Here is a 17133-nt window from a genome sequence, read left to right on the forward strand (position 1 = left end):
TTATAATATTTGTACATCAGTCGGCAACCCTTATAGCCATATTATGCATGTTTTTATGTAATGTTTAATATTGTGTAGTGGTTATACCTAACATTTAGTTCACAGACTCACGGACTTACATATTCGAACTTTATTCTCATTTTTAGTACCAACAAATATATAGTTAGTTAACAGTTAGTATTTTTATGATCAAAATTATTAACATTGATTGGCGTGTTGGTACAAGTGCCAACTTGTCTTTTATTACCATGAAGATACGTTTATCCTTCGCTGATAGCGACACCATAGTGCTTCATAACGGCCGGACAGTGACACGGTGTTGAACTGTAGTCACTACTATTTTTTACAGCATATTGTTCATCTTTTCTTTAATAGTAATTCATAAAAATAAAACCAATAATATATTAGTATGCATTTGAATATTCAACATATTAGGTAGGTACTAGGTACCAATATGAAATAATTATAGTTGAAATGCAATATTCTATGATAAATAAAAACTAAACCTGGATATTAGTGCATCCCACATACTATATTATTATATTTATTATAAAATAACATTTTTTTTTTTTATCAAAATGATATACACTTCTAAATATGAAATTACTTCCGTTATATATGCATTAGCTACACGATCTAACTACAGACTTGTAATTATTTATAATTTTAAATAGAATGTTGATTGACTGGTATATAAGTAGTATTAGATATATTGTTATTTAGCGTATAGTTGGTTAGTATACATCACTTGGTTTTTTTTTTTTATAGCCTTTTGTCCATATAATTAAGCTAAAGATTTAACTACTTTAGACACAGGCTACACAGCTAATGTATTTTTAAAGAGATCGCTCACGAATTGATTTTATTAGAAACTCATCAATTTTACTATCATTATCCATAAAAGAATGATAATTATGCATTTAATGTTTACAATTTTGAGAATTTTATGGATTTAAATGTCATGTTTGCATACATTGCTTTTTAATATTTATATTATTTTACCTAAATTACATACAATGAAGTTAGTAGAGAAATATAATTAAAACACTATTCAAATGCTAGTAAAATTAATTTGATAAAATTATAGATGACATTAATTTGAGTTGATTAATTAATTTTTTATGTTTAAATTATATGTGACGTAAAAAAACAATAAATTGTATATTGTATTGTTTTATTTATGCAGATGTATAGAATAATTTAAATATACATAATGGGTATCTTTTATTATATAGTTACTCGTACAAGCTGCGAATACTGAATAAAATGTCAAGGACAACTTTGATTATTTTTTATATACTTTCTGTAAATAATAAATTGTTAAAATATTGTTCAATTTAATCATTTAATATAGGAATTCCGAGCAATACATAATATATACTATGTATATAATAATTTATAAACATACGAATATTAATAATAAGAATTAATCAACCTTGTCTATATTATTACTTTCTGCCAGATGATATTATTAAAAAAAAAAATTAAACATCTAATTTCCGATCGAAACTGTCTATTATGTACAGTGCATATAATAAATAATAATACCTAGCTTGAATCATTATGAATAAAAAATTTTCGAAACACCATCTATGATTGACCTAATCATGCGTTGAACAGAAGAGAAAAAGTTATAATCAACAGACTCCGCATCGGCCATACCAAACTAACGCACGGATACCTAACCTTATGGCAACGGACGAAAAACCATTTTGCATTACTTGCAGAACAGAACTAAATAAAAAACATATATTCACAGAATATCAACAGTATACATAATATGTACTCTTTAACTTCGGCATTTTCAACTCTATAAAGAGCAGCACTCGAGCCTAACACAGATACAAATAAACTAATTTCTAAATTCATAAATAAAAGAAACTTGATTCAAAAATGTAAAATCGTATTATAAATTAGATATACTTTAACTCGGTATAATTAATAACCATTGTTGTTGATGTTAATCAAGAAAAATTATAAAAAAAAAAAAAAAATTTGCGGGTACCCAAAATGGCAAACACTGCAGAGAGACAACACTTTAGTGAACTTCAGCTTCGAAAGATTTTGTCAAATTTGATATACCTATATCTATATTATTTTTTTATCAGAAATCGTGCCATAAGAATTCCATTTATCCTGATATACGTTGCCGTGGTAAAGTGTGGCATTGGTGTGTTGATAATCATGATAATGGTTACTATTGTTGTACGCACCGAGAAACCGGATTAAAATGAGCGCTTTCGATATACACGACTAAAATAGGGCGTGTAAACTGTATAATGTGTGGGACTTGTGGGCTAGCTACACATACTATATAGATAGTTTAAAAACAAGCAGAAACTTTTATCGGAATTTTTAACTAGGTATAGGTATTAACTACTAAGGTACTACAAGATTTCAGGTTTAGGCGTGAAAACCCGTATATTTGCAGATACGATCGATTTTAAAATTAAATTAATTGATTACCATACACCCAAACCAAAGTGTACTCTACAGTACTACACTACTAACTATACATTTTTATTTTAAACTAATATGGTATATATAGATACAATACGCAAAATAAAGATCCTAATATTTTGAAATTTCCAAATAATTATATATGATTACTTGATTTACAATAATATATTATGTATATAGTATATATAATAAATATATATAAAACAAATATGAAATGTACATATCACAGAATGATATAAAGAAATAAAATTATTGTTTAACCGATATTAAACTATTAGGTATTTAGGTTATAAAATTGTTCATTTTTCCATTTATACTATGTTGATAACTAATATTTTAAGTTTAAATATAAGTGTATAATTGCTAGGTGTCAATATTAATTGTAGGTATTTAAATTGTTGAACGTCGGTAATTATTGTATTTTTGATATTATTATTTTAAATAAAAGATGATTGGAGAAACTAAAATTTAAATATTTCATAAATATTAGAAGAATTTTCTTATACAATTTATATTTCTTGTATGCTGAAGTTTATAATTAAAATTATAATTTATAATAACCGGAACATAAAGCAGATCCAAGAAAATCAAACACATTAAAATTTAAAATTGTGTATTATAGTTTTATTCTTCATTAAGTAGGAATAATACAGCTTTTTAATATAAAAGAAAAATAATTTAGCCCTCTAGCTTTCAATTAAATACTTACCGTTTAGATAGAACAATTTATAAGGAGTATATAAAAAGAAAGCAGCCAAACTCAAAAACATTGATACTCTACTTAGATATTTATTGGCGCAAGATGACATTACAGTTTTACTATTATCATACTACTCGCCATTCGGCCATATTAGAAGCGTCTATATTTGTAACAATTGAAGTACCTATAGGTGTAGTATGTCTTGAAAAATCTATAACAGCAAATCGAAATGACACACTTTATAAAATGCCATCATTTTATTAGGTGTTAATATTAATAATAGATATTTATTATTTTTGTATACACGATTTTTATAACAATGCAGCTTGAAAAAAAATAATTATGTGTTTATTATAAGACTCCGTCTAGTTGTATATATTAGTTGAGTTATTACACTGTATTTTTGCTAGTTTTGTTTAATCTTTCTATTCATAAATGTTTTTTTTAAGAAAACATGCGGCAAACCTGTTTTGTAATGCTAATCTAACACTCGCCAGCGCAATACAGTTATGGTTTATGTGAAATATTTGGTAAACATCATTAGGATACCTATACTTAATTTATTATATAATTATGATTAAAACTTTTTTAATGTGAAATATACCTATAGTATTATTTTTACCATAGTAATGATTAAGCTAAATTATACAATGTGTGTTTTATTAGTAGGTACATAGTTATTGTATACCTAGTCAAAAGTCCAAATGAATTCCCTACTTTTTGCGTCCAATTTAATAATTTCATTTTATAAATCAAAGCAAATATGAAGTATTTAAAAAATTTCATTTACATATGTAGATAATTGATTTAGCTATAGGGCAAATATATATAATATAATGCATAACTTCATTAAAAATATGCATATCCCATATCTTATTAGGATTAGATTAATAATTAATAATTATCATAGTATGGTGTTTATGCATTCTTAATTTGATTTTAGTTTTCAATTAGAGTTATCATCAGGTTATGATTTAATAATAGTTAAAAACCCGATACACTTATGATAGATTTTTTGCCCTTATTGTTTCTGTATGCAAATGAAAAGTCTCATTTTAATATCATTATAAAAATGATATATTTATTTTTTAAATACCTATTCTACATCCATATTTTATTATATACCTAGTATATCCATTTTACTATTAATTAATTTATTAGAAAAATTAGAAATGTTATTCCTTCGGTATAACGAATACCTATATTAAATGCAAGATGTTTAGTTTATTTTATATTATTTACACAAAATTATTTGGTTCAAATTAAATTTATTGGACTTTTTATAAAGTTGTCAGACTAACATGAAGTGGAGTTAATTTTATAAAATAATAAATACATTTGACATTTTAATTCTAACCTTTTCTGCGAACGTTATTGTTTAATCCTTCTATATTTCTTACTTGGCCAATGCGTTTCTTTTTCTATTTATCTACTATTGTGAAAATTTACTTTTCTGCATTAAACGAATACACGACAATTCTCATACTAATATCTTTTAAATAATATTTTTTCCATACTTAATAATGTCTTAGTTATCTCAAAATAATTAAAGTATAATGAATTATATTTTAGTAACTTCTAAAATGTGTATGTTAGATTTTTAGCTTCATATTTGATTTTTTTATTCAGTTTAAATAACTGTAAGTTTATAATAAAAAAAAAAGTCCAGCCTATTTTCATAAAGTAACAATTTTATGAAAATAAGCTACTATTTTAATATTAAATTATTTATTAGCTTTTTATCATTTGTTACACCAACAAAATTGAAGTGTTGCTCGATATTAGTAAAAGATAACAATTAAGAATTTTGTATTTACAATATCTTCAAATATTTCTCAGACATGTATATCTTATATATTCTAAATATTATTATTTCGGTCATTTTGGATCATAAATTAGGTTTAATCACTTAAATTAATAAAAAAAAATTTGAATAAATAAGTTATTGTATTGTCTAGTACGGCATCCATTAACTTCTTGATGCATATTAACATGTACATAATACGCGATGTTATGAAAAAAAAATTAAATAAAAAAAAAAGTAGCATAAATATGAGTATTATTTAATTACTTAAACAGTTATTTCATACATTTTACAATATAGAATTTTTTTTTTCTAAGCTTTTTTCAACAAGGGTACCAATAAAATATATTAAAAAGAAACATACCCGACTCTTCACGAGATACTATCACAATATTCTATTTTATGATATTGTTTATTGTTTTTAATTTATGTTCCTTTATAGGTGCATTTACAAATAAGTGATAAAAATAAGCATGTATAAAAAAATCACTGTTGTAGCATATTTTTGCAGGACTGATAATCTAATTTACACGTAGTCTTACTTGTTTAGAGTAAGGCACAGAGGCAGATATTATACATCAATAAAATGACTAAACTTTCATAATAACAGCAAATTAATATTAATAACACGTGTTAAAAAAACTTAATAAAAAAAATGTTAATTCTGATTACAAACATTAAAACTTATTTTCACACATTTGAATACATCTACATGAGTAAAAAAAAAACGAGGAAACAATTGTAATTTAAGATGACGTACCTATTGTTTTATTATGATTGTTTAAATATTATTATTTTATTATTAAGTTTAAAAAAACTATGCGAGTACCTGTACATAAGATTCATATAAATGCCTGATAAAAACCTTACAGTTATTGGAAATGATTATTATAGGTGCCCACATCAATCAATAAGTAATTTATCTTTTTTTATTCTTTGTCGTTGTTGACATATCAATAATTATTATTATTGTTACAAGATCATTAGCGTGGGTACCTCAATAAGTAGTTCATGTTTATGTATTTTATCATTTAAGTTTCTGGTTTGAGCAGTTGAACTGCGGCTTGTAGATACAATGCGGTTTCTTATGGGTTCCCCTTTTCTGTCATAACGTGAATATTAATAACCGCATAACTATTATTATGATAATAATCACGACAAAATTATCCTGAAAAAATCATTCATATATTAATAATTGGAAACAGGATTTTATGCCCTAAAAAATAATCAAAAATATATTTTATTTTTATTTTCTGTCTGCGTGGAGGATTGTCAAAAATTGTGTCAAATTAATTGCAGAAACTAGTGGATTTAAGTGATTTATGACTCATGAGTTTGAAGCGGAAACGTTTATACTTAATTTTGGCAGCTTATTCTACTTTATTTTAAATTTGTTAGGTGTGGTTTGAAATATAGAATAGGGCATTTTTGATTAAACGGAGAATTATGTAATGGAAAATTTGTCTTTTGTTAGTATTAGATTTTTTGGCTGCACCTAACAGTTGAATATCATTTGTTTAAAATCCAGACAAACATAAATAATGATTTATAGAGGATTAATAAATTTTGTTTTTGTTGTAAGTTTGTAGTATTTAAAAAAAAATTATGGAGTGGTTTACGAATATATTTTAGAATTATTCGTTTTTTTTTTTTGTAGTATACTCAGAAAAAAAAATTGGTCAAATCTCTAATAACGAGAGCTGGAGTATAATTTGATTATTTAGACTTTTTATAAATGGTATTATATCTCTTTTTAAGGTGAAAAATAAAATACATATTTCCATGATTTATTATTACTTTCCTTTTGTTTGACCAAGACATGGGGTCTAAAGGGTTTTGTAGATTTTTTTCAGCGTTATAATTGAATTTTTGTGTGAAAAGTAGATAAATGTATTAAGTTTTTTTACTTTCTTATTCAATGTAGCCATTATTGGGTGGCTGATTTTTCATGTAATATGTCCAGTTCGCAATTAATGTATTAGCATTGACCACGCATGCTTATTGTAATACTTAATTACGAATTGTATGTTTCATTAATTAAGTTTAAAAAAATAGATATTTCTTTATATAATATTTTGAATTTCTTAATTATTTACACTAAATATTAGACAAAATAATTTATTATAAAACGTTTTCGAGTTGTTTTTATTTAATATAATAATATCTAATCTGTTTATGATATATTATATTGTATAATTATAGGACGGCAATTGTTCACTTTTTACTAAACTTTCTTTTACAACTAAGTCAAACTTCCAAACATATTAATATTATAATCATTTAATATTCAAGTAGTATAGAGAAGTATACACTCGCATCAAATAGTAAAATATTTAATAAAAAGGTTGAAATATCTTTTTTGATAACGTTGTAATTATAAAAAAATGTAGATTGTATTTTATACCAAATACGGCACTAAAAATAAATAATAGGTGCTTCCAGTTTTTTAATCTCGTAGGAGTATTGTATAGGCAATTCATTGTGCCTATTAGAATACAAAGGCATAAATCGCATAATAATATGCATTTATTGAAGTATATACAATACATTAAAATTATTTTTTATCACTTGCTCAACCTATCGAAATATCCATTGAAAATTTGTAAAATTTATTAATATATTACTTTTTAGTTATTTATTTATTTATGAACACCCATTACTATAATAAAAAATTTTTAACGTTGATATTTTTGTTTAATTTTAACTATTAATTGTTTTAGTTGTTACGTTCATTTCATACATTTATAATAATTATATATTGACATGGAATATTGAAAATATAAGATGTATTCATTAATGTTTTATAATATATAAATAAATATAATATTTTATACTTTAGATATTTCAATTGTCATATTATTAATTTATATTTGATTTCGTAAAGAATTGAACGATTATGTGTTTTTATCAAAATTATAACACTGCATTCATTGTTATTATCTTCAGTTTTTGTTGAATGAAAACATTTATATTAATAGACATCAACAATTTTAAAGGAGTAAAATTTTAATTAAACACACAATTTAATTTTAATAATTAATGTAACGACCAATAATACAATATTTATTAGTTATATTAATATAATGTTACTACCATTTTTATAAATTGTAAAATAATAAAAATAATACACCATACTAATTTAATAATAATTATATTATTTTAATCGTTTTTATATTTATTTTTACATGGATATAGAAATTTTTAGAGTTTAGTAGTTTCTTAGCTACTAATGTTAGGTATCCTTTTACCACAGATAATGCAACATAAATAGCATAACGCTGCACGTGCTTGACAGTATTGATACAATTTTATTAATTTTAATAAGTTTTTATTTTACTCCTCGAGTATTTTTATTTTACTACCAAATATACATATGTGCTATATGTATCATGTATTGTATGTTCCTATTAAATGTTACACTGGAACTCAATAATAAATAACAATATACAATATTAAATATATAATATATAATATATATATATTATTATATAATATATAATAAAATATATAATTATAAAATATAATAACAATAAAATAAAAACTGTTCTTGAATTAAAATAATTAGAGGTTCATAATTTGAAGATTATTTATCACCTAATTCTAGTATTTTAAAACTTCATTTAATAAGAATTAAACTTATAATATTATAATATTATAATACATTTTAAAAAGATTAGTTCTATTATTTTTCTAATGTACCTATTCAGTTTTGCCAATTTTCGTCAGTACCAATGATATAATATTTAAATATTTATGAATAAGTTTTGTAGATCTATATTTTTATTAAAATATAATTTGAATAACAAACTTAGATTTAAATAATTGAATGCATTTACATTTTAAATATTATTATTATTATTATTATTTAATTGTATAATCTTTTATATTATTATTTTTGTATAACTAAAGGTTTTTAATGTATTTTAATGCTTTTTATTTTATATTATAGTATTAATAACTTAATAGTAAATAGTATTTATTTTATAATTCATTTGTTAAACTGTTAAACATTAAAAATTATAAAAATTTGCATTGTTAAAAATATGAAACCATTTATTAATCATTCTGCATTCATAGTTATTTACAAACTAATAGAAACCATCCTAAACATATGAACAAGATAATAGTTATTGATAAGCATTTAACAAAAATTAAGAATAATTTTTACATAAAATGCATATATCCGATAAGAAAATAATAGAATATACATTATACAATTACATACTATTGAACCTGTTTCGGTATTGGTAGTTAATTTTCCATGACGTGTATATAATTTAAATTATTTTATATATTTTTGGGGTTTGTTTGATAGTTTACAGTTTAGTGGTTTGTTTATATAATCCATGATAAGTTATTATCTGTAAAACGATATTAAAAACGTTATTATGACTTTCTCTTGTAGAGCTGCTGTATCGACGCTACTTTAAACATTGAATATTATACATTTTATTTCCTTAATCCCATTTCCTCACAAACAGTACAAACCGAATATAATCTGTACGTCTGTTTTTTCCGGCTGTATACGAGTATAGTTTGAGAATACGTTTTTTCGATTCACCAGTGCGGTACAGATAATTGATAAGTTTGCTGGATAAGCGGAAAAAATCCGTTATCGACTTGCAATCAATGCAACGAACGACGGCGTCATATCTAAGTATCTAATATAATAACATAGGTAAATTATAATACCTATTAATAATATTCAATAAGCTATTACAGCCATGTATAATTCATCCTGTAAAATAAAAATAAAATCAATAGAAAACCGCCGTGATTGAAGATAATAACTTATAACTTATTATATTATTTTTATTTTATTTTATTTTATTTTACGGACAACTGTCCACTTCAACAGCGTAGTATACTAGGTAATAATAATAAAAATAGTGGAGAATAAGACAAGTAAGAGTAACGTTAAAAAGTTTTGAAAAATTGTTAAACCATTTTTCAATAAATAGAAGAAAAACAATATACCTAGGTAATACGTATAAAGACGTCAAAGACTTATTGGGAATCGCTAATCAATAATTATAAATTATTATTATTATGATTATAAATAGTAACAATGAAATAACTCGGCTCAATTTAGAAGGAGAAAAAAATTATAACTTATAAATAACATAATAGATATATGTGGCTTTAGTTATGATTTATTTGTATTAAAAACAATAAAAACATTGATGCTTCATCTTTATAAGTCTTAAATGTTTTTACAATTTAAAACATTTTGATAATATATATATGAGATATGTATTTATTTTTATGTAAGTTACATAAACATATTATATTTTCGTATATATATTTTTTACACATAATATTTCTGTGACAGTGGAAGAAGGTCACATTTGGACTAATTTGAGATTATTTGACTTATGTCATTATAATATTTGATTATATTATTTGATAACTTAGAGCGTTAAAAGTTAAAACAGCCAATTTCTCTGATGCAGTATGACCAACTTGATATATATATTAGCCATTTTGATAAAAGTCGATACTCGATAGACCTATACTAGTAGGTACCTATATATACGTAAATATAATGTGTGTATTTCAACATTTCCAGTCTTGTATAATATTATTTTATAGCTATCACATTTGCGTTCTGAAATCAATCAATAAAGTTTATGATATTATTAGTTACTGATATTATGTGAAATTCTATTATATTATTAGATTTTAATAAAAAAAAAAAGATAATATGTTTATAATAATTATTAAAATTGTGTATTTTAATTTTTAGTTTTTAACCTATGGAAGGTAGTAATAATCATCAAGATATTTTATTAAATTAAGTATGGAAAACAAATTTAGTCATGGTAATTCCAAAACCTTAACATAAAATCCATAACTATTGTTTTGATTATTTTTTTTTTAAATTGCCCCATTTTACAACTAAATTTCCCACTATAATGTTCTTTTTTTAACATTGGCTCTTCTTGCACCATGCCACAGATTTATTTTCTAGAATAGTTTATTGTAAATTGAATTATTATTTCAGTTTAATTCAAATAACAAATCCCTCACACTACCTTTCTATTAAAATGTATATGATTAAAACCACCGTTAAAATGTTTGCATATAATTTAACTTGTTGATTTGATATAATATGTATTATTGTTTTGTTTACGTAGTTATATACCAATATATTGTATTACTGTATATAATATAACATAGAGCGCTATTCAGTAGCGCGCCTTGCAAATTCAAAAAAATCAATCGTCGACCACTGCAGCGTAAGTACAACAGCTGGTACCTAAGTTACCAACGGCAACACCAGGCGCTATTAACCAAAACAGTAGTTATCAGGTATAAATCGTGTATAATGTGTATACCTACTATATCATATTATAGCCTTCGCGTGAAGAGATACATCGATATAAATATTTAATATTAAATAATTTTATGTCTCTCTATCGTAAAGAATACGCGTCATAATCTGTATTAAAATATTTGTGTCCAAAAATATATCCTCTGTGTAGTGCAATGTATGACGAAGAGATCGACGTCAAGGATGCCGAGGATGTCGACAGTGAGTCATCGGATAGCAGTATCGACAACGACAGCAGCAGAGATTTGAGGACACCCAGTGCAAAACAGCGAAAGCTTTTGGTATAAGTTAAAAATAATTATATTATGTTAGGTGATCCAACAATGAGAGGAAGAAGAATTTTATAGATATTAAAAGAATTCCCTTGGCATTTTTGTTTTTTTAGTGATACAGCCTATGTCCTACTTGGTTATAGCCTATAGATAACATATTGAAACAAAAATAATTATTTTAATTACCTACGTAGTATCATTGAATATTAATAATATTATAATAAATTATATGTAGTAAGTGTTGGCGTGTAACAAGTATTATAATGTATTATACTATTGATACTACACAATACACTTGTAATATCAAGCTTTCAAATCCTTAGTAAGATCCGATCATAACTTTTCAAAAATTTTCTCCTGCAGGTTTTAGTTATTGTTATCAACTCTTGTAATACTATTCTGCGTTAATGAAGTTTATGCTATTTTAACCATTGTTATAATAGGTAGATCCAGAGGATGTTCTAGATTATTAAACTAAGAATTGTATAACTAACAACTACTATGTCGGTAGTTTTACTATACATTATTAATCATATTTTAGTATTGTTTAATAATATTACAATGTAATTGATTAAGCTCAAAATAAATTATAAAGTATTATATTACCTACAAATATTTACATATTTGCTAAAAATGTTATGATAAAATTTTGATTTTTCCCGCTTCCTTTTAACTTGGTCATTATTATTATTATTTTACAATGATTGAATTTATAATAACAAATTTATTAATACATATATTATTTAGATAATATATCATATATTTTATTTAAAAAGATGTCCAGCGGTTCAGGTCGGAGGTCCAGGTCTAGACTCCGAGCGGTAGATTACGAAGAAGTGGACGCGGCCGTGAAAGAAGATCCGGACAGTTTTGACGTGCACGAAGCTCAAAGGTAAAATCCAATGTGATTAATTTTTATAGACTTTATTATATCTGTATTAAATGTTAATAATATTCTAATTTGAACGAAATAATCGTGATTATTTTTTTTCTGAAATACATTCTTTAATAATTACGAAATACTCGCGAACAGAAATGGTGTAACACGTTTTTCAATATTGCTGTCTGCTGAAGGTTTATAATGCCATATATATAAATATAATATGTATACATAGTATATACATTATTCATATATATATTTATATAAAGTATAATATTCGTGGACTTACCTACTCGTTAAACATTTTACCTTAAAGTCGTATTAAAGTGATTTTTTTTTCATTTATTCGTAAACGTCTCAGCTAAGACCCAATTAACGGGTCTCATTCATAATCACATTGCCAGATGTTCAGAATGCATTTAATGAATAATGCATTTAATTTTCTAATGTGGTAAATAATTTGATGATTTCACAATACTATTGAAATACATGTACATAATATAACATATGCCAACAAATCATATTTATTTAAATGCAAATACAATAATAAATATATGATTTTATAATAGTATATCCACTACATCCTTTTAAAAAAAAAATAATAATTTGTAATTTTAATATAATATTGTTAATTTTAAATATGTTTCAATATAAATAAATGTATACTGTATACTAGGGACTACAATAAAGACGTCGATCTTCTACACTTGTCCCAAGACATTAAAGACGTATTTAAATACATATCAATGTAAGTACATCATTAAAAATTATGTAAGATCATTATAACAATATTGTGGTCATATAGCATATTATTTAAGAGCATTCGATTCGACCATTTTTTCTAAAGAAAAAAGTTTTGTCCATCGTATACTTAAAACTAGTATGTAATGTAAAAATCTTTAAATTTAATTTGGTACCTACTGGTTTAGTTGATGCCCACCACTTATATTTCTCGTATTTTCAATGTGCTAATAATCTTTTATACAATTTTTCTTTTATACTCCAGATAAGAAAAGGTAAGAAAAACCGCAACACTAAAAAACACAATAAATACAAAAGTATGAAAAATTATATATATGAATAATATTGTATAAAATAAAAATAAAAATAGATAAACTTATGCAGGTGGCCAAAATTTGGATAGCTTTCATTATTTCCTCAAACGGATCGCGTCCGTTTAATTCACTTCGCTAAATAAACTGATATGGCGATAGATCAAATTTTTGTATTTATTGTGTTGTTATTATTATTATTATTATTATTAATTATGTTTAATACCGCGGTTTTTCGTACCTTTTTTATTTGCATTATAAAAGAAAAATTGTATAAAAGACGGTTAACACATTGAAAATACGAGAAATATATGTGGTGGGCATCAAATGAACAAAATTGAAGAAAAAAATAAATAGGTTGGGTAATTGATCTCAAGTAATAGTTTCACACTGAATTAATTATGTTTTTAGATTTTTTATCACATTATTTTACTTAACTTTTAGTGAAAAATATTAGATACTCGTTAATTACAATATGGTGGCAGTGACTATATTAGTTCACAATTGTGATTATCTCTTTTATACACCAGTCACACGACAATAGTCACTTATTGTTACGAGCGCACATTCGCATGACTTGCACGCACACACTTGAGAAATTGCTTAAATTGAACTTCTTAAAAACAGTCTGTATCGAATCCTCAATACATTATATAATATTGTGATTAACTCTTATATTAATTGATGAGTGTCTAGACACGTTTGTCCCCGACAATAACTTTTTTATTATTACTATTTTTTTTATAGAAAAATGATTTAAAAAAATGATTACGTTATTAAGAAGCCATAATTATTATGTTATGAAATTTTGATTTTTAAACTCAGCGTGTCAAAACAACTAAGACACCTAATTTAAAAAGCTGATTTATATAAATATTTAAAAAATCAAAGAACTACAAAAATATACATTAAGTATATTCAATTAATATATTATTATAGTCGAGGACAAGCTCGGTAAGACATCATCATTCATCGCCATACATTTTGGGTAGTATACTCGTAATATGTTCGTAGACGTGTTCCGTTGTAGGTACTATCCTCAGAAGACGAAACTCGAGTTTAAGTTGCAGCCGTTCATACCGGATTACTTGCCAGCCGTTGGTGATGCGGATGCGTTTATCAAAGTGATTGCACCCGATCCATCTATACAGGCGGGCCTTGGTCTAGAGTACTTGGACGAGCCATGCTTAAACCAAAGTGACCCGTGTCTGCTTAATCTACAACTCCGGGCGTCAAGTTCATCATCATCCAAGTCGTTGGTGAGTGGGTGGGCGGCTAATTATTAACACAGCAATATACCCTTTGCCATTTTCAACTGCACTTGTCTAAAAATATAAATGTATATTAATAAGACTATTTATTCAATATTTGATAATTGTATTTACATCAAAATATAATAGCTTGTTCTTCGTATAACATTATAAAACCTAAAAATAAATGACTGAATAAAAATTAAAGTTAATTTTGTTAATTAAAAATGATGTATTATATTGTACTTAAAAATTTTTAAAAACATTTTTAAAACCCTACGAGAATTGACTTAGAAAATTAGATAAGTTATATTATATAATTGAATAGATCACTCTATAAATGATATATTAAACGAATAAGTACAAAATTAATTACGAATATTAAAGTGGTTGTAATGATTCCATCTTGTAAGTTATATACCGCGATTAGTGTGAAATAATGAAAAAGTTACTGTTTTATAATAATAATAGTAGCTATAGTACTTGAGGGTTTGTTAAAGGTGGTGAAAAAATTGGAAAGCGCTGAAAAAAATCCAAAAGTCATCGATCAGTGGATACGTGACATAAATGAATTGAATCGCGGAAAGACTTCCGCTTTTTTTTATTCCAAGTAAGTACTGATAAAGTGATAAATATACTTTATACGACTATATATAATATAATATACGAAATTCTTAATTTGTATATTATATTATATCACGACATATTCCTTAGTGTATACTGATATTTTGTGCGTCAACAGAAAAATGCCAGACGTAGAAACAATAATGGAACCATGGATGGGTGACAGCAATCAGAAGAGCATGCCGGATTTCGAAAATGCAGATTTATTGACTCTTATTGATGAAGTCTGTGGTACGTATATTGATTTTATTTTTAAGGCAAAAAAAATATTGTTATGCATGTAGTTTAAATGCTTAATAGTGTATTATAATACTATAATAGTTATATATTATATTACATCGAATCCTTAAAAATATTGTATTGGGACGCGTAAATAATATTTGTAAGACTCAAATAAAATTCCATTAAAATGTATAATCGATCAATAAATAAGATGTTTTAAATATTACATTATAGTATTATACATATGTATATATTTTTATGATAATGGAGAAGTACGAGTATTATATATTTTATGTGCATAAATATATAAATATGAGGACGTGTGATATCTAGTATAACGTACTAGACATGCAAACATAAATATCATGTTTCTTTTTTATTTGTGTGTACAGTGAATAGAAAACAGGTATCGTTTTAACTTTAAAATTATTTTAATAATATTAAGTGTGTAGTTTTATAATTTATAATAGGTACAATAATATCAGCTACATATTGTGTAAGAGTAGTAACTTATAAAACAATATAAATACTTTATAATAATATATTAAAAGGAACTATCGATTTTATTTAATTTCCACCCACTTCAGTAAAATAGTATACTATTCTGATTGATGGACAGCAAAAAAAAATTGTCAGTAAACAATTTATATAATTATTAAATAATTATATACTATATAATATTGTAATAAAAATGAAGATTTATCACTTTCAAGATGTCACGTGTGTAATCGCTAGCCGTGTACCTAGTATATTACCGATGTTTGTTGACTTAATTTGTAAAGAAACTAGTATATATTATTAAAGCAATAGATTCCGATTCCCGTCGGAAAAATAAGTATATAATTGGTAACCTATTAAGTTCAACATGACTTTTTAATTGTTTATTTTCTACTTCTTCGATCGGTATTATTGTGATTTCGTAGAATTCAAACAACTGTACGCATCAACTAAATCGTGCGATTGAAATTTGTTTCAGATTACTTCGGAATCCCAAAAACCGACACAAAAGTTGAATCTTTACACCTGTTGTTTTCCGTGTACTTGGCTATCAAGAACTCTCGGGCTCAAAACACAACTGTTCTAGCTTCGGACAATAGCAGTTAATCGCATTACTTCTAAACACAAAAGTGTTATTTATAATTTTAATATACGACGGTGTTGTCATTCAGTGAATTGTATGTATATATATATGTAGTATCATTATTTACTTTATATTTTGTATGTGTAATAAAATATAAATATAATATAAATATAACAATCGAGCATAGCTTTAACAGTTCTGTTTCCTAAATGTTAATCGTTTATGGGTGAAAGATCGTAAATAATATTATACAGAATTATTTACCTAACCATAATTCGCCATAAAATAATGATATATATTATAATTACTATCCTTATTATTAAACCACCCCTTCTTGGTATAAAAATCACGTACCTTTCATATCAGTCATCTCGAAATGTTTGCACTTCTATATGATGAGATTATTTTATTATCACACGTAGACAAAAATGGTCTAGTACTGTCTAAACTAGTA

General features: G+C 24.9%; 1 protein-coding gene across 2 annotated transcripts; it reads left to right on the top strand.

Moving 5' to 3' along the window:
• The first annotated feature begins 11017 nt into the window (after positions 1 to 11017).
• LOC132923080 (intraflagellar transport protein 46 homolog) lies at positions 11018 to 16865 on the top strand. 2 transcript variants are annotated; one of them, XM_060986888.1, is made up of 8 exons: positions 11018 to 11276; positions 11450 to 11579; positions 12347 to 12462; positions 13127 to 13198; positions 14533 to 14761; positions 15253 to 15362; positions 15495 to 15607; positions 16575 to 16865. In XM_060986888.1, the coding sequence occupies exons 2-8, from the start codon at positions 11454 to 11456 to the stop codon at positions 16700 to 16702; spliced, it is 894 nt and encodes a 297-aa protein (XP_060842871.1). In that variant the 5' UTR covers positions 11018 to 11276; positions 11450 to 11453; the 3' UTR covers positions 16703 to 16865. The 2 variants fall into 2 exon arrangements, with proteins under 2 accessions (XP_060842871.1, XP_060842869.1); XM_060986886.1 differs by lacking the exon at positions 11018 to 11276 and having other exon boundaries at positions 11302 to 11579.
• Positions 16866 to 17133: the final 268 nt, after the last annotated feature.

The sequence above is a fragment of the Rhopalosiphum padi genome, chromosome 2, assembly GCF_020882245.1.
Source record: "Rhopalosiphum padi isolate XX-2018 chromosome 2, ASM2088224v1, whole genome shotgun sequence".
Taxonomy (NCBI): domain Eukaryota; kingdom Metazoa; phylum Arthropoda; class Insecta; order Hemiptera; family Aphididae; genus Rhopalosiphum; species Rhopalosiphum padi.

Bases quoted from the DNA above. Each gene is read 5' to 3' on its own strand.
- LOC132923080 (XM_060986888.1), top strand. From the start codon at position 11,454: ATGTATGACGAAGAGATCGACGTCAAGGATGCCGAGGATGTCGACAGT. The intron at 15,363-15,494 runs GTAAGTACTGAT...GTGCGTCAACAG, and splicing joins TCCGCTTTTTTTTATTCCAA to AAAAATGCCAGACGTAGAAA. The intron at 15,608-16,574 runs GTACGTATATTG...AATTTGTTTCAG, and splicing joins TCTTATTGATGAAGTCTGTG to ATTACTTCGGAATCCCAAAA.